General features: G+C 42.7%; 1 protein-coding gene across 1 annotated transcript; it reads left to right on the top strand.

Moving 5' to 3' along the window:
* The first annotated feature begins 2,137 nt into the window (after positions 1-2,137).
* On the top strand, positions 2,138-20,271 carry LOC308380904 (uncharacterized protein). The gene is made up of 16 exons (XM_080858355.1): positions 2,138-3,041; positions 6,295-6,397; positions 7,041-7,195; positions 9,113-9,205; positions 10,311-10,413; positions 10,874-11,028; positions 11,278-11,398; positions 12,153-12,304; positions 12,440-12,513; positions 13,399-13,674; positions 14,069-14,191; positions 15,028-15,300; positions 16,284-16,541; positions 17,136-17,393; positions 19,578-19,640; positions 19,891-20,271. The coding sequence occupies exons 1-16, from the start codon at positions 3,004-3,006 to the stop codon at positions 20,202-20,204; spliced, it is 2,559 nt and encodes an 852-aa protein (XP_080714481.1). The 5' UTR covers positions 2,138-3,003; the 3' UTR covers positions 20,205-20,271.
* Positions 20,272-21,106: the final 835 nt, after the last annotated feature.

Here is a 21,106-nt window from a genome sequence, read left to right as displayed (position 1 = left end):
GGAAGCCACGAAGAGGTGATTCTCCAGTCTGACATGCCATCAATCAATCCGCCAGAGCACCAGCTAGATATCAACCCACCCAGATGGAGCGGAGTGGAGAAAACTGTGCGTAGAGCAAGGGCTGCTTCAGCCCCAGGTTCTAACGGAGTTCCTTACAGGCTCCACAAAAATGCACCAGATGCCCTGCGATTCCTCTGGACGCTCATGAGGGTGGTCTGGCAAAAGAAGGAGATCCCAACATCCTGGCAGAGAGCTGGAGGAATCCTTATCCCAAAGGAAAAGGACTCATCAGAAATCGGCCAATTCCGCCAGATCAGCCTCCTTAACATTGAGGGGAAGTTATTCTTCAGTGTGGTTGCTCACAGGCTGGCAGGATACCTGCAAAGAAACTATCTGTTGACACATCAATCCAGAAAGCAGGCATCTCTGGCTTCTCCGGTTGTCTGGAACATGCAAGTACCATCTGGCATCAGATCAAAGTTGACGGAGACGGAGGGAACAGATTTTCATGTGGTGTTCCTAGATCTCGCCAATACCTTTGGCTCAGTCCCTCACAACCTCCTTTGGACCGCCTTTGACTTCTCTCCGCTAGCCTTCACAATGGCCATGGAGATGATAATTCGAGCATCTCTGTGGGTGGTTGGAGGACAGCTTATAAGACCTGGCCTGAGGCTGCCGCCTGTGAGAGCTTACATGGACGACCTTACCACTCTTACCACTACCAAGGCTTGCATTGTACGGCTGCTGAGAAAGCTGCAAGATAACATCGAGCCGGTTTGGATGAAGATCAAGGCGAGAAAGTCCAGAATCATCTCCATCGTCAAGGGGAAGTTGTCAGATCAACTCTTTTCATTGGCGATGAGCCTATTCCAACTGTCTCCTAGAAGCCTTTGAAGACCCTTGATCGATGGCATGATGCCTCCCTTAAGGACAAAGAGCAAGTAGATCAGGTCAGGAAGGATGTAGCCAGCGGCCTGGAGAACATTCATAGAACCGCACTACCCGGCAAGTTGAAGCTCTGGTACATGCAGTTTGGGCTCCTTCCACGCCTTTCTCGAAGGTGGAAAAGCTAGAGAGGCTGGTCAGCTCATATGCAAGGAGGTGGCTACCCAGGTGCCTCAGCAGTATAGGGCTCTACGGCAAAGGAGTATAAGAACTGCCTATTTCCAGTCTAGCTGAGGAGTATAAGTGCGCCAAAGTAAGACTGGAGATGATGCTTTTGGATTCGAGTGATCCATTTGTAGCCCAAATTGCCAATATCCTGGCTACTGGGAGGAAGTGGACCCCACTGGAAGCAGACAAAGGCAGCACTCAAGCACAGGGACATTGTGGGCCGAGTGCAGCACAGGAGGAGTGGTCTTGGAGCTGGAGCCAGTACACCAGCCTGGAACAAGGCTACACCGTTCCAGAGACGCAAGCTGGTGGTCCAGGAGGTTCGTCAGGAAGAGGAGGCAGCAAGGTGTGCAAAAGCTGTTTCACAGGCAAGGCAGGGACAATGGATGACTTAGGAGGGAGTGGAGTAGAGGAAGATCTCCAGGCAGGAGCTGTGGGAGATGGAGGCATTCAAGGCTAGCTTCACCATCAGGACCGCTTACTTCCATCTCCCAAGAATCTTAGCCAGTGGTACGGAGAAGACCCCACATGCTCCCTCTGCCAGACTCCAGCTACACTAAAGCACATCCTGGTGGGCTGCAAGACCGGCCTCACTCAAGGCCGGTACACCTGGCGTCACAACCAAGTGCTACAGTGTCTTGCGGCAGTGCTGGAGAGTCGACGGATGAGTGCCAATTCCCTTCCTCCACCAACTCGTAGGCCGGCAACAATATTTACGACCAGACTTTGTGCTTTGGTCTGCTTCACTAAAGCAGGTGTATATCGCTGAGCTCACAGTGCCCTGGGAGAATACGGTGGAGGAGGCCTACGAGTGCAAGAAGCTTAGGTATGCAGAGCTTGCAGCAGATGCACAACAACAAGGCTGGAAAGCTATGGTCTGCCCAGTTGAAGTAGGCTGCAGAGGATTTGTAGCCACCTCAACATCCACGCTTCTCCGAATATGGGAGTGCGGGGGAAGGCCCATAGGCAGGCAGTCAAAGATCTTTCCAGGGCTGCTGAAAAGGGGAGTCAGTGGCTGTGGATAAAGAAAAAAAGGACTCCACCTGGGCTGTCGGATGAGTGATAGCATCTAGGGAGTGAGCCCGGGACGCCGTATCTCACTGCTGAACCCTCTGGAGGTGTTGTGGGTCAACCAGCGAAACATCGAAGAATGAGGGTGCCTCTTGATAACCCATAGGATGCCATCAATCATTCTACCAACCCAAAGAGGCTCGAGTATGCAGAAAGGGATATTAACACCTTGTCCTACATAACAGATCTGTGTATGGACATATGATAGATGTTAAAAGGAGAGAAGGAGAGAGAGAAAAGTATAGAAAAAGAGGTGGAAGATGAAAGACAAGGAGAATACACTGAGAAAAAGAGGAGGGCGAGAAAACCAAACCAAACAACTCTGTTCCATGGAGGATTTTTTTGTCATTGAGCCAGATGGCTGAATTCATTACAGTAGCCATGGAAAAAAGAAATATTTGTCCATTGTCCATTGTAATCTTTTTGAGGAACTCTTCCCTGTTTTCATGAAGCATACATGGGTTTTCTAGAGCCTCGGTTCCCAAACTGGGGTGCGCATACCCCTGGGTACGGCACATATTATTCACTCATTCCAAGCCATCAATCTACCTCAGACAAAATGAGCCGAAACGGAATAAGACGAAAAGGAAACGAAATTGGTGTCCATTAACAAGCCATGGACGATCATCGTCAAAGCTACATTCCTGACACAGTCACTGGGGAGGTGTTACTTGGAGGACTGACGTTCTTAGAACATACCTGTTCTAAGGGAAGTGTTGGTTCGCCATAGAGCTGGAGTCAAAGCAACGTCGTGCATCAGGATAACCAGAGAATTCTCAGCTGAAGCAGGTGTTGGAGAAGCCGTGACTTTGAATCAAAATGTTTAAGAAAAACAGTGCGACCATTACGCCGAAAAGGTGAGTGGCGAAACCCGAAAAAGTTAACTTTCTTTCAAGTAGGCAACGGACAAGTGTTTAACAGATGACAACAGTACTATTTAACGCAAAGCATCCCTTGTGAGGAGATTAGACAAACTCTGGACCTCTGTTTCCCTATAGAAATAGTGTTGTACACTCATCGGCTATCTATGAGCTCAAAAACAGCATACCTTTAGGAGACTAATTAAAATGATTAGAATGCGGAAAAAGCCAGTTGTCTTCCTTCTGATGTGTAGCCCTTTTCAGTTTAGAGTTTCGGTTTGCTCCTTCCCCTGTGTTGCTTTTCTGCGTTTTCCTTCAGTCTGGTTAGAATTACTCTAATTTGTGTTTGGGATCTGGTGAAATTATACCATTGGAAACAGCTGTGAAAGGGGAAGGGTCCCTCGCCTCGTACATATTTTTCCACATTTAGGTAATCTACAACACACCAAACTGCCTGTGGTCAATGAGAGTGCAATTCTGCTTGATGTACTCTTTTGAAGAGCAAATCATTCAAAGTGTGTGACTTTTCCGACCTAAGAATAAAAAGCCATGACTTTAGTTTGTGACTACTGTGGACCGTGTTTTGGTAATCACAGTTTCTAGAAGCATGCAGATTTAAAAAGTAGTTAGTGTCTTATTAAATCCCCTCTCTTACATTTTAAAATTACATCATTATGCGTGCTGTCCGTGGTATTTCAAAAGCCATATCACCCTCTCTAAACCTTTCAGGTTTACTTAATGAGATGGACTTGATATTAAAACCAACTGCTTATGTAATTGTGGCAGAAAACCTGCCCAGCCTGTTTGGAGCCAACACTGAGAACTCTCTGCCCGCTCAGATTGTACTGGCAGTACCCTGCACAGTCTCAATGTTACCCAAGGACCCCATCTTTGGCCCTTCTTTTGCTCTTTACTCGAACTATGTGGACAGAGAGTAGTACTGATTCGGCTGCTGTGTACTCGAGCTCACTGCGCGGATGTTCTCCCACTTAAGTTGAGGCAGGACCACTCTGGTGGGAAAGAAATGAAAGCAACAGAGAGGTGGTGGTGACTGACAGGTGCAAGTGTTTGCCAACTCAATCTGGTAAAATTGTTCTGGCAGGCAACTTCCTCTCCAACGTGCGTTCACTGTGCAACAAGCTGGACGAAATCCAGCTACTAGTTGTTAAGAACAAAGACTTCTCCATTCTGTGTTTCACGGAGACGTGGCTGTGTGGTTCGATACCAGACTCTGCGCTGCAGTTAGCTGGCTTCCAACTTTTCAGAGTGGACCGCCACACGGAACTCAAAAGGTGGAGGAATCTACCTCTATACTTACTGTGGCTGGTGCAATGACGAGTCAGCGATCCAACAGTCAGACAGACGGACCGAGTCGGGCTGATTCGATGGACTCTTTTTGATTTATACTTCTCCAAAGGCCGTGGGTGCTGGACACAATTTAACGCCAGAACAGTAGGTGGAGCAATGTTTTTTTTTGTTGAAGACAAGTTTAGAGAAGCTTACCTCATGACGTCTTTGTGTGTAGAAGTCGTTGCTTGTCTATTTACTTCCAGCTGGCTTTCACTGGCTAGACAGTTATCTAAAGGGGGTGCAGCATGTGCAATCCCATCTGGGCCTTTGGGTCTTGAAGGCACGCAGCATTACACTGCAGAGAGTGGCTAATGCTATATATTCACTTGAAAAGGCGAACATATCTTCATCATGGTAGGTATTATTTGTGGGGAAAAAAGTAGCAATCTATAACACAATGATATGCTTATCTTACAAAAAACGATTTGATGAAATGAATACTTTGTTATTTTCATTGGTAGTTTTGTCATATTCAGATTTGCAATGATGATTGCTGGGTAATATGTATGTTGTTGTCCAATGTCAAGTCTCTATTTGATCATGAGAAGATACGATATAGATAGTTTAGTCGCAACATTTGAACGTCAAGACCGACAAGCTGACTGAGTAGAGCTAGAGGCAAAGCACACCACACCTGCAGGCCGAAAGTATGCCTTTCAAACATAAAAGTGGTGATGCATGATTTGCTTTTTCAATGGACAGACTAGCCTGACCATTCAGTCTCTCCTGCTCCTCAGGTAGGTCTTAATGATTTTCAATTTGGAAAAGGGTCGCTCGGCTGTAGCAGGGCAATAGCAGGGCAGTGCACACGGAGTGATAATCTATGATCAGCATCTTGGCAAATTTAGAGACTGAGGACTGCTGAGCAATCTCTACTGTAAAGCAGGCCCTGAAAATAGGAGTTGTGCACCGAACGTTATTCCTATGTCCCTGTTGTAGTGGTCAAACAGACGTTTTGCCTGGTCAGAAAGCTCATCATTGGCTGCAGGTCGGGTTTGGCCAAGCATTTAGAAATTATACTCAGGCTTGGGTGGGGATCGGACACATCAGCGCTATAAGGCATTGAACATGCCTTAATTAAATATCTTAATAAGTAGTGAAGTCCACATGTCTGCTTCACCAGCATTTAGGATAACGACCTTCTTTCTGTGTGCAGGAAATTGTTTATGTCCTAGCTGTGAGAACGCAATTACAGGTGGCAAACTGGCATCATGGAAGAAGTTAAAAAGAAACTCATCTGGAGAGTTTAAAACAAAACGAGGGGAATATTGTGGGATATGTCCAATGTAAGAAGTGTAAAGCTTTAATGAAATATGATTGATGCCATCCTCTTTCTCCACAACACTTTTTACAGTCCCGTTACCCTAGAAGTACTGCACAAAGCAAAACAGTGGGTTTGATGGGCTGGAATGAGAGCAGGTGTTGCAGTGGTGCAAGATGTCTTTTTCTTCTTGCAATATCCATGCAATTGTGAAATATTTTTATTAGATCTTGAAAATAAATACATTTCAGCGTTCCACTGTATGTATGTGTGAACAAGGACCGTATTCGTCAGTACCTCTCATCTCTCGTGATAAATATTTTACAGTTACTGTATACTGTAACCATACAGATTGCAGACAGATTGCCCTCCAGCTCTAGACTGAGAAGGACGAGGTACTAATAGCTTTGAGGTGGCATTTTACCCTCATTTGTACAGTGCAACACTGTGTTTGCGTCTGATTTTAATATCAGTTATGATTTTATAACCACATGGTAAATGTGTACATATTTAATGCTTAAGGTGTGAATGTATTGATTGCAGAATTTCTTTTTTTCCCAGTTGTTCCAAACACAGCTACATTTTACGTTTATGTGGCATAAGTGTATAGATTTGATAATAAACTAATGTTCCCTACAGCAAAGCAGAGACCATTAAATTGACGGAGCTGATTGAGAAACTGCAGAAGAGTGCAGACAAAGTGGAGATTAACATTCTGGAAACAGAGCAGAACCTTGACCGGGTAAGCATGCTTATATATAAAAGAAAAGTTTAAGGAAGTCACTTTTTGAAGGAAGCAGGTTTCTGACCAACTAGTCCAAGCAAGACCATGAAAAATTATCCACAATAAGGTAGAGCAGCGCACTACCCCAATACAAACAACTAAGAAAAGTAGGATAATTAAAGTCACAAAAAGTCGGGAAAAGAGGGAGAAAATAGTTCAAAAACAGAGAGCTGCTAAAGGCTGCCACTCGTGGCGGCGCCACTAATACTACCTACATGACTTCCTCCATGACATGTACTCCGGGAAAATTCTGCGTGTACATTAACTGGAAGAGTACATTTACATCAGAGTGAAAAGTGAATTTCTATATTTTCATATTTAATATTACATTAAATAAATATAAAATGTATTATTATAATCATTCGTCGTCGTCTTCAATGCAAGAGTTGTTGTGTTACGCTGAATATCCACTGTCCTTTGTGGCTTTTTGTGTGCCACCTGTATAAAGACAGGTGTGTTTGCAACAGCAAAAAAGTTAAAAAATAATAATAAAATAAAAACTATTTCGAAACACCTGTGTCAGTATGTTGATGAAAATAGATGCCCCTGCTGCACCACAACGGTAGTGTGAAATATACATGACCTTTAACCTTTTTTCTAGGATGTGGGCAAAATTAAGGAGGGTAAGCAGCCACTCTACCAGGAGTACACCAACAAGCGCATCCTGAACTTACTGGAGCTGCTAAAGGCTTTGGATGAGGATATAGCTGCCGCCAAACGCCTTCATTACCCCCAGGCCGAGGAGATTGAACAGGAGTGAGTGCTCTGCATACTTTTAGCTGTGCAAGCAGTAACCTGGTCCGTACCAGAAATCATGTTAATACAGGAAGGGCTAAGAAGATGTTTTTCTCGTGAAGTGATTCTTGGACTGGTACACCATCACTAAGTCAGCCGGTTAAACCAGCAACAAGGGAAATCAAGTTCAAGATCATACATTAGATCATACATTGGAACATACATTAGATCATACATTAGAACATACATTAGAACATACATTAGATCATACATTACTACATAGTGGAAATTGTTGAAATATCAAACATAATGGCAGAAATGGCATTTCTATGTAATGATTTTGACATGACAGACATATTGAAAATCTGCTAATTCCAAAGACAGATGAGTTCAGATTCTATACAATGATAGTGCACTCAGTCAAAGGCATATTGGCCTCTATTTGGTAATAAAGGGTTATAATACAGACAGTGCACTCAGTCATATACAGACACAGAGTTAATGATGACAGTTAGAGTGTCACCTAGAGTGTCACCTGTCTAACTGTCATCATTAACCCTGTGTCTGTATATGAGAAAGCTTATCACTCTTGCAATGTATTTTCTTTGCTGTTTTGCTTGAAATAGAGCCCAACCTACTGCGCTTCATTTGATTAAAGCCATAGTTTACAAACTAGTGGTGAGAGAGGTCCTATCTCACCACTAGTTTGTAAACTATGGCTTTAATCAAATGAGGCGCAGTAGGTTGACAACAGTAGGTTACTGTTACTGTCTCTGATAGGCACATGCACAGGCATTTTAGGAGGCAGGTGCTCGAACAAAAAAAAAGGGCACCCATCGCCAAAATTATTTATAAAATTAAAAATAATAAATAAATAAAAAACACAGTAGGATATTTTCTCCCTCATTTGTTTCACCCATCGCCAAAATTATTTATAAAATACAAATAAATAAATAAATAAAAAACACAGTTCTCCCTTATTTGTTTTACTAGTTGATAGCCTGATCCAAGATAAAAGGGAGCTGCTACCCTGTCCTTCTGCCCTTTGGTGTCTCTTTTCTTGGCATTATGCTGCACATTTTGTAAATGAGATAAATCAATGTTGTGCATAATAATCAAGAGTGACTTACATAATCTCTATAAAGCTGACAACACAGTACACACATTTTTTTTTTTTTTTTACTGTTTTCTGACAGAATTGAAGCACAAGCAGTATTATACTAATACTATACCTCACCAGACTGTCATGTAGCTCAACTTAAGACCTAACTTTCATTTCAATAATTATTTAAAATTAAACAAAACTTGTGAACTTAGAACAGTAAAACTGCCTTTAAATTATCTGACTGCATGCCTGTCTTTCTGCCTGCCTGTATCTCTCTCCCTCTCTCTCTTCATTAAACATGACAAACGTCAGTTAACAGTAAAAAGGATTTGAAATCACAGAGTTATTTGTTTGTTTATTTTTTAGGAAACGTCGGACCAGTTGCAACGTAATGTTTTCAGCGGCGCTAATGTTGTGGTTAATCTATCACCAAACGTCGGAGGATTGCACAAACACCGTCATTAGCCTACCTGTTTGTCTGATGCTGCGGGTCAGAGTAGAAGTTTTGGCCTGGCGCTCAACACTGCATGAGCCCTAGGAGGAGGGAGGGAGGGAGGGGTGTGGCGAGGGCTTGTGAGCGCCGCAGAGCATGTCGGGGCAAAATTTCACAAGAACTCAAATAAATGCCCCGTCAGATATTAAACACATTTTGGGAGGATTGATGACAGAGAGAGTAATTTTGATTCTGAAATATTGATGAATGAAGAAAAATTGGGCTACAGCAGAAGGGGCACTTTTCTCATAAAGGGCAAATGGGCAGGTGCTTGAGCACCACTAGGGGTCTATCTGTGCACGTGCCTGGTCTCTGATGTTGTTTTGTGTTTTGGAAACAGCGTGAATAACCTCCGTGAAGGCGTCAAGAGCCTGAGGGAGAACCACGACAAGATCTATCACCAGACGCGGGGTCAGGAACTGACACAGACGAGGTATTAGTAACTTTGAGGTGGCATTTTACTGTCATTTGTACAGTGCAACACTGTGTTTGTGTCTGCTTTTAATATCAGTTATGATTTTAGAACCACATGCTATGTTTACATCAGTCTTAACATTAAGAAAACAAAAGAGATGATCATTGACTTCCGGAAGTCTTCCCAGCATAATCACCATCTCCCACTCTACATCAACGGTGAAGAGGTTGAGCGTGTCACCTCTCTAAAGTTTCTGGGTCTGACACTGACGGAGGAGTTGTCCTGGATCAAAAACACAGCTTCCGTTTTAGGGAAGGCCCAGCAACGCCTCTTTTACCTCCGGAAGTTGAGGAAAGAACACCTTCCTCAGAGGCTGCTGTACAATTTCTACCGCTGCGCTATAGAGAGTGTGCTTACATACTGCCTGAATGTATGGTCCTACAGCTGTACAAAGGCGGAGCAGGCAGCCATCCAGAGGCTGATTAAAACAGCGGGAAGGATCATTGGAGTAGAGCTGCCCGACATCTTGTCCATCTCCTCCTCCCGTTGCCTGCAGCGCTCTAAACGCATCCTCACAGACCCTTCTCATCCTGCCCATCATCTGTTCCTGTTACTCCCATCAGGGAAAAGGTTCAGATCAAAAAAGGCACGCACCTCCAGGATGGCAAAGAGCTTCTATCCCTGTGCAATAAGGCTCCTCAACAGCATACCCACCCCACCCCCCCACCCCCCCACCCCCCTTCATCTCCCCCCGGCCCAGCCCGCCCCGCCCCCCTTGGACTGTGCACTCTAACACTTGATGCACCTTAATATGGAAATATATTGCATTTATTATTTTTTTTTATTATTATTTTATGTATGATATTTATGAATCTATTTATTAATTGTTATTTATTATTATTTAGCTGTGTAAGAAGTCTGGTTGCCTCTACTGTCTCGTTGTCTTTGTGGCAATGACAAATAAAGTACTTTGAACTTTGAACTACATGCTTAATGCTAAAAATGTGAATGTATTGATAGCAGAATTTCTTTTCCCCCCCCAGATGTTCCAAACACAACTACATTTTACTCTATGTGTTAAGTGGCATGTTTTGAATTGATAATAAACTAATGTTCCCTACAGCGAAGCAGCGGAAAGTGAGTTGATCGTCCTGCACAAGAAACTGCAGAAGAGTGCAGACGAAGTGGAGAAGAACATTCAGGAAACAGAGCAGAACCTTAACCGTGTACGCATGCTTATATATTAAAGAAAAGTTGTACTAGGCTCTATATACACATATTTAAGGTAGTGTTTAAACTGATTCTGCGCGGTAGCAATTTGCCCATGAAGAATTTAACAAACCTTGTATTTTTAGAGGTGAGTTAGGATCAAATTAGCACAGTGTAAACATATAGTAATCACGTGTACCTTTACTGGAAGATTAAATTTACATCAGAATGATGAGTGAAATATTTAGGATGTTTTTATATTAAATATTACATTAAATAAATATCAAATTTTAGATTATAATCACTTAATCGTCCAATGCTAAAGTTGTTGATATGCTGAATATACACTGTCCTTGAATCTGTAGAAAAAAAACGTATTTCGAAACACCTGTGTCGGTATGTTGATGAAGATAGATGCCCCTGCTGCACCACAACGGTAGTGTGTAAAATAAACATGACCTTTAACCTTTTTTATAGGATGTGGGCAAAATTAAAGAGGGTAAGCAGCCACTCTACCAGGAGTACACCAACAAGCGCATCCTGAACTCGCTGGAGTTGCTGAAGGCTTGGGATGAGTATACAGCTGACCTCAAACGCCTCCATCACCCCCAGGCAGAGGTGATCGAACAGGAGTGAGTGCTCTGCATACTTCCAGCTGTGCCAGCAGTAACCTGGTCTGTACAAGAAAACATGTTAATACAGGAAGGGATAAGAAGATGTTTTTCTATGAAGTGACTCTTGGACTCTTGGAAATATCAAACATAGTAGGCAGAAATAGCATTTCTATGTAATGATTTTGAAATGACAGACATATTGAAAATCTGCTAAGACAGATAGGTTACTGTTACTGTCTCTGATGTTGTTCCGTGTTTTGGAAACAGCCTAAATGGGCTCCGTGACCGCGTCAGGAGAATGAGAGAGGACCACGACAAGATCTACCACCAGACGCCGGGTGAGGGCATACCCACGGTCAACTGGGGAAAGAGTGTGGATGAGAAACTGGTAAGTGACCCTAAAAAAAACACATTAACGTCACAGGAGCACAGGTCTTTCAAACATGACCTTTTATCTTTTCCAGGATTTGCATCAACAATACTATATCATTTGTTGTTCAAACTTTCACAGAATGACACCATTAAGAGCTGCCTCTTCGTAGATGTCCTATGCAATTCACTATGCTGTTTACATTCAAACAAATGCTGACATGAGGACTGCTTGAGCAGTGTGTGTTGTCGGCCCACCCCCTTTCACCCCCTCCAGGCCAACTCCACCGCCCCGCAGAAGCACCTGCTGTCCCTGCGTGACTACATGCAGCGCTGCACCAAACAACCTCAAAATTCATTATGTCTTTTCTGCAACATGACTTTTTTGTGAATATGTATGTGTGTGTTTGTGTGTGCGCGTGTGTGTGTGTGTGTGTGTTTGTGTGTGTGTGCACGTGTGTGTGTGTGTGATCAGGACCAAGCAAAGGCCTTGAATCACTTAACAGTACTCAAACTTTCTTTTGCCATCCTAATGTACTGAAATCCCTGTGAAATACCAACTGTGCCTCCGTGGAGCGACTTACTTTTAAAACCTCCCCTTAAGATTATCCCCCGGAGCAGTGGATTTTTGCGGATAGATTTCAGGGATCTGTGAGTGGTAGTCATTTCCAGGTTTTAACTGTCCAAGCAGGTCACGAACCAAGAACCCCAGGCCCCCCCCCCCCCTCCCCCCTCTCCCTCTCGCTCATCTGCCTGTCTTGTGTGTTACACAGGGTCAGATTGTAGAAGGAGGGAGGTACACCCTGCTCAGGAACAAAGGGAATGAGTGGGACATAAAGGACCAGGCGGGCACAACGCTCACAGCTCCAGGAGTCTGTTTCTTCATACCCCCTACTGACCCAGAGTCAGTCTCCAATGCCGAGAAGTGAGTATCGTGGTCAGCATGCTTAGTGGCTGTGTCACGCCGGGTCGGCAAGTTAAGTGTTGCGTAATGCTGATGTTCTCTTGTTAAAGGACATTAAGCCGATTTGTTCTTGTTGTTTGTTGTTGTCATTTTTAGCCTCGTCGACCAACAGTCAACGGTTAATAGGAATCCTCTTGCAGTGCTGAAGAAGAAGAATTCTGCAGGACGTTGTGAGTGTGCAGCAGATGAAGCTCAAATCGAGAGAGAGAGAGAGAGAGAGAGAGAGAGAGAGAGAGAGAGAGAGAGAGAGAGAGAGAGAGAGAGAGAGAGAGAGAGAATGGGCATAAACATAGGCTGGTATGACATTGTTAAGGGCCTTATGAGTGCTATCATATCATATGTATAAATGTGTAAGTGTATTATGAATCAGTATTTGCATATTTTCCTAATTGCAGAGGTGTGTTTATTTATTTACTTTTGCGCGTGTGAGTGTGTTTGTGCACACGCCTCTATATTTATCGGAATGGAAAAGCCACTGTAAGACGACATCCGGTTTCAATACGTATTCCAGCGGAAAAACATATTCTCCCCCGACAGACTCCATTCAGTTTCCTGTTTTGAGTGTTGAATTTTGAGTCAATCCAGGGTCAAAGGTGATTATGGGAGGGGAAGTAAAGAAAGGAAGTGTATAATTCACAAAAGAGCGATATGTATATGAAAAAAATATGAAAAAATGCAAATTAGCAAACGATAGACACTTGCATTTTTACTTCAATGGGGCTCTTTACCCCTGGCAATTAATGCTAGTGTGACGGAAACAAAATACATACACAGCGTGTGGTGAATTTTGGATTAGTCTACTAATCTGGGGTACAATGGTTTGGCGCGTTCCTAATAGGAATGTTAAAATAAAAGTCGGTTTTCCTCCAGACATAGGCCTGCATTTTAATGCTGTACCAAAACGAGAACCACAGCACCACCAAACAAAAACACGCATCATTATTATTACTTTACTTTTGTACATACGTATTTAGTATTTTATTAAAATGTGCAATTCATGGATGTTTTGTAAAAGAGTTATATTGTAACCTACTGTCTTTTGATGTCAATTTCAGGGGCACTTTTTAAAAGAGCATCCTCTGCCACTGGTCAGGATGAGCCACCCACCTCCCCCGCTAGACAGGGCCCTGCTGTAGACTCACTGCTTCAGGAGGAGCAGCCATCTACCTCATCAGCCACACAGTCACAGGCCTCTTCTGGAATGCTCTCGACCCCTCAGGATGAGCTACCATCTATGTCCTCAGCTACTTGTATGTCTCCACAAATATCTGACATTGAGGATGAAGACCTCTTTGCCTCTAGGCCTACTTCTCCCCAGCATGAGCCATCAGGTTGGTTTTTGTATGTCTGTGTGTGTGTGTGTGTGTGTGTGTGTGTTGTGTGTGTGTGTGTGTGTGTGTGTGTGTGTGTGTGTGTGTGTGTGTGTGTGTGTGTGTGTGTGTGTGTGTGTGTCTGTGTGTCTGTGTGTCTGTATCTGTGTCTGTGTCTGTGTCTGTGTCTGTGTCTGTGTCTCTGTCTCTGTCTCTGTCTCTGTCTCTGTCTCTGTCTCTGTCTCTGTCTCTGTCTCTGTCTCTGTCTCTGTCTCTGTCTGTGCGTGTGTATTTGTGTTGAGGAGGTAGGCCTTCTTTTCAACATTTTTATATTTCTGATAATTTCTTAGAAGGCCTATGTGTTATGTTCAACTGCTATGTGCTTTGAGTAATGTGCCAATATGCTGTCTGATAGAAACACCTGGAGCTGAACTCTCACTGAGCCCCACTGAGGATGAGCCTCTGTCAACTGACCCTGCTAACTGGCCCTCACCTCTGACTGACAGGATTCGGACAGAGCTGGTTCGAAAAGGACCAAGTAGGTTGCCACCTAACTTTGTTTTTGGTAAGAATGAGAGTGATGGAAGAAGTGGCCACCACCAATATTTTAAGTAGACATTAGTTAGTGGTGAAAAGATGGCAAGAAGATGTATTCCATGGAGAACAACAGCCTCTTTTGCTTCTGCTGCAAATTGTTTTCCAAGAGTACCATTCATTTAACTAGTTCAGGAATGGCAAATTGGAAACATGCGAGCGCTTTCATCACATGAAAACAGTCCAGAACACCTCAATTACATGAAAGCATGGAAGTAACTGTCAGTGAGGTTAAGAAGTGGGGAAACTTTTGATAAGCAAGAGATGGCACTTGTGGAGGCTGAGAGGGTGAGATGGAGAGCAGTGCTGACACGTCTCACTGCTATTGTGCAGTCACTGGCGGTTCGAAATTGGCTCTAAGGGGACACACAGAAACACCAAACCTCCCCCTGCACCCTCAGGTATTCAAACAGCTCGCTCCGCACCATGGGCTACCGGGCCTTTTGCTCGGTAGCGCCTCACTTATGAAACAGCCTCCCTGACCAACTAAGGGCAACCCAGCCGCTGGACTCCTTTAAAGCTGGACTTAAAAAAGAAATATTCAGGAAGGCATTTCTGGCCTTGTGTTAAATCTAGCACCACTAAGTTTTCTATAATGCTTATGTTAACTATTTTTTTTATATAATTGTATTATTATAGTTAGTTTCTCATATGTAGGCCCTCTGAGATTCTTTTGAATGAAAACTGCATTAAAAATCAAATGAAATATTATTTTTATGTATACATAAACTGAAAAGCACCTTTTTCAACCTGGGCAATATTTATTTATTTGTATTCTAGATTCCTCTCCTTCAGTTCCCCCTGCTGTTACCCAGGTGATTGTGACAACCCGCTCCGACACTCACATAGAGATAGAGTGGACCAAAGTCAACGACATCAACAGTTACATACTGAAATCGAGCGATGGCACAGAAACCCTTATCACTGGATCAGCTGGGAACCAAGTGACACTCACAGTGACATCTCTCTCTGCTGGAACAGAATACTCATTCACTCTCTTCACAGTGTTTGAGGAAGTGAGAAGCAAAGGATATGTGTTCTTAGCAGTTACAGGTATGTCTGTTTTTTTTTTATTGTGAAATTACAAGGAAGTTTCTTTTTTTCTCCGCAACACTTGAAAACCTGTGACAGCTAGCTCATATTAAACTAGAAAATACATTTCCTGAAGGGAGTACCAGTGCAGGAAATGCAAAAGTTAAAAAGGAAGAAGAAAAGAAAGAAGAGTGAAAGAAAAAAGAAGAAAGGAAAGAAGAGTGGAAGAAGGAAAGACAAAAGGAAAGAAGAGTGAAGAAAGGAAAGAAGAGTGGAAGAAGGAAAGAAGAAAAAAAAGAAGAGTGAAAGAAGGAAAGAAGAGTGGAAGAAGGAAAGAGTGGAAAAAGGAAAGAAGAAAGGAAAGAAGAGTGGAAGAAGGAAAGAAGAAAGGAAAGAAGAGTGAACAAGAATGGCTATGGATAAAGAGATAGAGAGTGAAGAGGGAAAATATTGAAGGAAAGAGAGAAAGATTCAGTGAATTAGAATAAGAAGCCTAGGAATAACAATACAGGGCATTTCATGCACTGTAATTTCACTCTCTAATCTAATGTATATCTAGCATGTCGCCAACAGCATTGTATTATATCACTCATACTCTACATTCAAATGTATTTAAGAAATGCAAATATACTGTAAACATAAACTACATGCATTTTCTAGCACAGTTTAAATACACTGAAGAGCACCTTTTTTCAACCTGGGCAATATTTATTTGTATTCTAGATTCCTCTTGCAGTCTGCATTCTAAATGTATATCTGTATCATGTATTTACCACCAGATGTATGTATACATATGTCCAGTAGGGAGTTTTTCCTTGCCCCTGTTGCCGTTGTGCATGCACTAAGGGGGTTCAGGCTCTGGGCTCTGTTAAGCGCCTATAGAGGCAATTGTATTGTTATGGCGCTATACAAATAAAATTGAATTGAACTGAATTGAATATCTCTCTTTTCCTATGACCTTCCATCTGTCTGTGTTTCTGTCTTGTCCACCCCCTCCACTTCAGTTCCCCCTGCTGTTACCCAGGTGGATGTGACAACCCGCTCTGACACTCACATAGAGATAGAGTGGACCAAAGTCAACGACATCAACACTTACATACTGAAATTGAGCGATGAAACAGAAACCCTCATCACTGGATCAGCTGGAAACAAAGTGACACACATAGTGTCATCTCTCTCTACTGGTACTGAATACTCGTTCACTCTCTTCACGATGTTTAAGGAAGTGAGAAGTACAGGATATGTGTTCTCAGCAGTTACAGGTATGTCTCTTTTTTTGATTGCGAAATTTCAAGGAAGTTTCTTTTTTTCTCCGCAACACTTGAAAACCTGTGTCAGCTAGCTCATAATAAATAACACTGTCTAATGAATATCAAGCATGTCGCCAACAACATTTTATAAGATTACTCATACTCTACATTCAAACGTTGGAAAACAATGTATATGGGCTGAAAACGCAAGCAGTAGTTCAGCTAAATAAAATTGTTGTCTTTTTTTCGTATTCTTTGGTTATGTTAGCGCTCATCTCCGATGTCACAATAAATGAAACTATTTTTAAAATAGTCATATTTGTGTAAATAAAATTGAGCTCAGTATAGAAAAAGACAGAGTCTTCTGGAATATGGCTTTAAAGTACCAGAAGTATTTAAGAAATGCAAATATACTGTATACATAAACTACATGCATTTTCTATCACAGTTTAAATACACTGAAGAGCACCTTTTTTCAACCTGAGCAATATTTATTTATTTGTATTCTAGATTGCTCTTGCAGTCTGCATTCTAAATGTATATCTCTCTTATCCTATGAGCTTCCATCTGTCTGTGTTTCTGTCTTGTCCACCCCCTCCACTTCAGTTCCCCCTGCTGTTACCCAGGTGATTGTGACAACCCGCTCTGACACTCACATAGAGATAGAGTGGACCAAAGTCAACGACATCAACACTTACATACTGAAATTGAGCGATGAAACAGAAATCCCCATCACTGGATCAGCTGGGAACAAAGTGGCACTCTGTGTGACATCTCTCTCTGCTGGAACAGAATACTCGTTCACTCTCTTCACGGTGTTTGAGGAAGTGAGAAGCGCAGGATATGTGTTCTCAGCAGTTACAGGTATGTCTCTTTTTTTATTGTGAAATTACAAGGAAGTTGCTTTTTGAAAACCTGTGTCAGCTAGCACATAATAAACTAGGAAGGAAACACCAGTGAAGGAAATGCAAAAGTTAAAAAAGGAAGAAGGAAAGGAAGAAGAAAAGAAAGAAGAGTGAAAGAAGGAAAGAAGAAAGGAAAGAAGATTAAAGGTGGTAAAGAAGAGTGGAAGAAGGAAAGAAGAAAGGAAAGATGACTGGAAGAAGGAAAGAAGAGTGAAAGAAGGAAAGAAGAGTGGAAGATGAAAGAAGAAAGGAAAGAAGAGTGGAAGAAGGAAAGAAGAGTGAACAAGAGTGGCTATGGATAAAGAGATAGAGTGAAGAGGGAAAACAAAAAATTGAGTGAAGCAGAGAGATGGAGTGTGAGAGAAAGTAGACTGAGAGAAAAAAAGAGAAAGATGGAGAGAAAAAGTAGAGTATGGAAGGTGTTTCTTAATATTTCTAGTTATACTGTTGAATGGAGAGGGACAGAGAGAAAAGGAGCCTTGGAACAACTAGTTCCACGCTGACAAACCACTTTCATTCGTCACTCTTGTTCAGTCAGGCAAGTAACCAATGTGAGACACTCTTCACATACCATAGAGTTTGTGCGAAGAGTTCACGATTGGTGTTGGGCTGCAAAAGGAATAGTAAGGGGCCGTCTATATAGTATTGGGTCGTCGTCTTATTTTTGTGTTTGTCCACATTTTAGTTTAAAAAAAAAAAACATGTAAAAAAAAAACGGCCAAATCTAGGATAACTGACACATTTGAAGATCTGTCGTTCACAGAAAAGTTATGCGATCGTAGCGAAGAGCCGGACATTCGATCGAAGATGACAATGAGGTGGACTTGGCCGATCTTTTAGTAATGATATGTACGGAGGCAAAGGCTGTGCAATTAACTTTTGACCTCTTTACTCAACTTGGATTCAGTAATCAAACAGAAAAGCTCAGAATAGGTAAGACAGTCACGGTGACGAAAAAGACATTTTTGACCAGATCAATTCTATATCAGAATCAGAATCAGAATTCTTTTAATGGCCAAGTATATTCACTCATACAAGAAATTAACTTGGTGTGATAGGTGCATAGGACATAAAACACACAACATAACAACAAAATAGCATAAACAACAACAAGAGACAAATGTTTTACAAGATAATGATAAATAATTTGGGCACATGAAGGGCAAGTTGCAGTAAATTGGAATATGTAAACCCAAAGTCAGTGTGATGCAGGGGGCTTGTTTGTGAGCCCCACTGCCGTGGGGAAAAAACGGTTCAGGTGGCGAGAGGTTTCGGACTTTATAGCCCGGAACCTTCTGCCGGATGGGAGACTCTGAAATAGGTGGTGACCGGGATGTGAAGGATCAGCGATGATCTTCCCAGCTCTCTTGCTGGTCCTGGAGTGGAACAGGTCTAGGAGAGACGGCAGGTCGCAGCCGATGACTTTCTCGGCTGACTGAATGATCAGCTGCAGTCTGTCTTTGTCCTTTGCAGCAGAGGCAGCAAACCAGATGGTTATTGATGGGGTGAGGATGGACTCAATGATGGCTGTGTAGAACTTGACCATCACTTTCTTCGGCATGTTGAATTTCTTTAGCTGCCGAAGGAAGAACATCCTCTGCTTGGCCTTCTTGATTGTGGAGGTGATGTTCTGCAGATTGGTGAATACAAACGCCCAATGCTCCCGATTTCCAACATGAAAGCATATTTAAAAGAAAGAGCGCTTTTTTTCAGTTCAAGTAGATCACTTCCTGAAAAAAGGGTTGGACTTCACAAGTTTCAGTTTAACTTTAACAACAGGTCTTCGGTTTTAGTTTTTCTAAAGCCAGATGGATCATAAACTTGGAAAGTTTATAAAAGATCATTTATCTATAAGCACTGTATTTCTTTCAGAAAACCTAAAGACACTAGAAAAAAAGTATTTATGTGGAAAGATGTGCAAGTGGTTTGTGTATAGGAATAGCCTATGCTGGTGTATTTATGGTTGCCCCTCCTTTTATCTGTTATTGATTATGCAACCCTTACATGTACAGTATATACTTGCCATTTGACTTGGTATGGAGACGTGAAATGTGTATGACAAATTGTTAGTAGGCTATAGGGAGACTGTATGAAGTTTTGGTAATGCTGGATAGGCCCACTCATTATACTTCTTTGTGGTTAGAAGCTGCAGCTGTTCCAAGTCAAGCCAGTTCTGAGAGCCGGACAAAATATGTGCTGGAGTGCGGTAAGAAACCTATACACTGTGTAGCCTGTAACAACAGTGATTTCATAAGTTATTGCACTTGAAAGTGTTTGACTAAAGAGTACATTCTAATGTTTTGATATCTACAGTCAGATAGAGTGGTTTTGAAGAAGCAAAGTCACAAAATATCCTTCTCCGTTCAAACTCGAAGCTTTCTATATTCCCCACTTCCACTTCAACCTCCACAAAGTTTAAATGTTGTCCCTCCACTTCACCCTCTCTTGTTGTGTAGGTGAGCACTTCATCGACAAGTATCGCGTTCAGCTGATTGAGAGTATCACCACAGTGGAACCCATGCTGGATCGTCTGTTGGCGAAGAATGTCATCAGCCATGAGAACTACACTCTCATCCGCACCAAGTCCACCAGTACCCAGATAATGAGGGAGCTCTTTGAACTAGGCAGTATTCACTCCACTACAAAAGGCAAAGACTGCCTATATGATGTGCTTATGGAGTTAGAGCAGTTCATCATGGATGACCTGAGGGAAAGGTGCTTTACAGAGGCGCAAGGCGCTTTACAGAGCCCAGAGCCTGAACTCCCTTAGTGCAAGCACAATTGCAACAGGGGCAAGAAAAAACTCCTTGTTAGTCAGGAAGGAACCTTAAGTAAAACCACGGCACATAAGGGGGGACCCATCTGCTTGGGGTCGGCCGGATGGCAATAGGAAGGGGGGGATGGGGGAGGGTTGTGTGGCAGAAGGGGAAGGGAAACAACAAGTGTTGTACAAAGCCTGCATTTGGTAGGTGTACATAATATATATACAGGCATCGGGTGGTAAACACATGATACAAACAAGACCAGTTTAGTGGATATACACTGTGCTCATAGGGTTACTGCTACAGGGGTAAGGGGAGTAGGAACAGAGAAACATGTCGGTGGTGGCAATAATATATATTGTATCTAAATGCTAGCATAGGGTATGGGGTAGAGTAAGTGTACGGCAGTGCGGTGGCGGTGGGTGCGATTGGCCGAGGGTTTCTACAGGTAGATCGGGTGAAGAGACTACAGCAGCGTTCCATAGCGAAGATCTAGGTTAGGAGAGAAAGAAAAAGAACAGAGTGAGCGAGTAGAGTTTGGCTGCGCAGATGAGGAGTAGTGGGGGTGAGGAGCAATGTTTCCACTTCCATCAGCAATTGGAATATGCTATAAGGGAGAGAGAACATTTTTGTTAGTAGACATCAATTTTAGAAACAGATAAGGAGATACTTTTGGGTAGTTGATTTAACATTAGGCAATATGGGCATTTTATCATTATTATTTTAGTCATTAGCATTGTGATATGAAAGGAGAGGGAGAGAGAGAGAAAGAGAGGCTGCCTAGGTGTATGGGAATATTATTTAGTATTTAGTTAGGTTTGGTACATGCGGAGATTTTAGTCATAAACTTTGTAAGTGTGCACAACAGTGCCCAATTGGCTGGTGACAGTCGCAAGACACGCCGTATGCT

This window comes from Sprattus sprattus, assembly GCF_963457725.1.
Source record: "Sprattus sprattus genome assembly, chromosome: 19".
NCBI lineage: Eukaryota > Metazoa > Chordata > Actinopteri > Clupeiformes > Clupeidae > Sprattus > Sprattus sprattus.
Note: the sequence above shows the minus strand (reverse complement) of the source record. Positions and strands in the feature narration are given on the sequence as shown.

What these genes read in the sequence shown, in the direction of transcription:
- LOC308380904 (XM_080858355.1), top strand. Translation starts at nt 3,004, where the DNA reads ATGTTTAAGAAAAACAGTGCGACCATTACGCCGAAAAG. An exon ending in GCCGAGGAGATTGAACAGGA is followed by an intron (nt 7,196 to 9,112) that starts GTGAGTGCTCTG and finishes TTTTGGAAACAG; the next exon opens with CGTGAATAACCTCCGTGAAG. An exon ending in AAAATATGTGCTGGAGTGCG is followed by an intron (nt 19,641 to 19,890) that starts GTAAGAAACCTA and finishes CTTGTTGTGTAG; the next exon opens with GTGAGCACTTCATCGACAAG.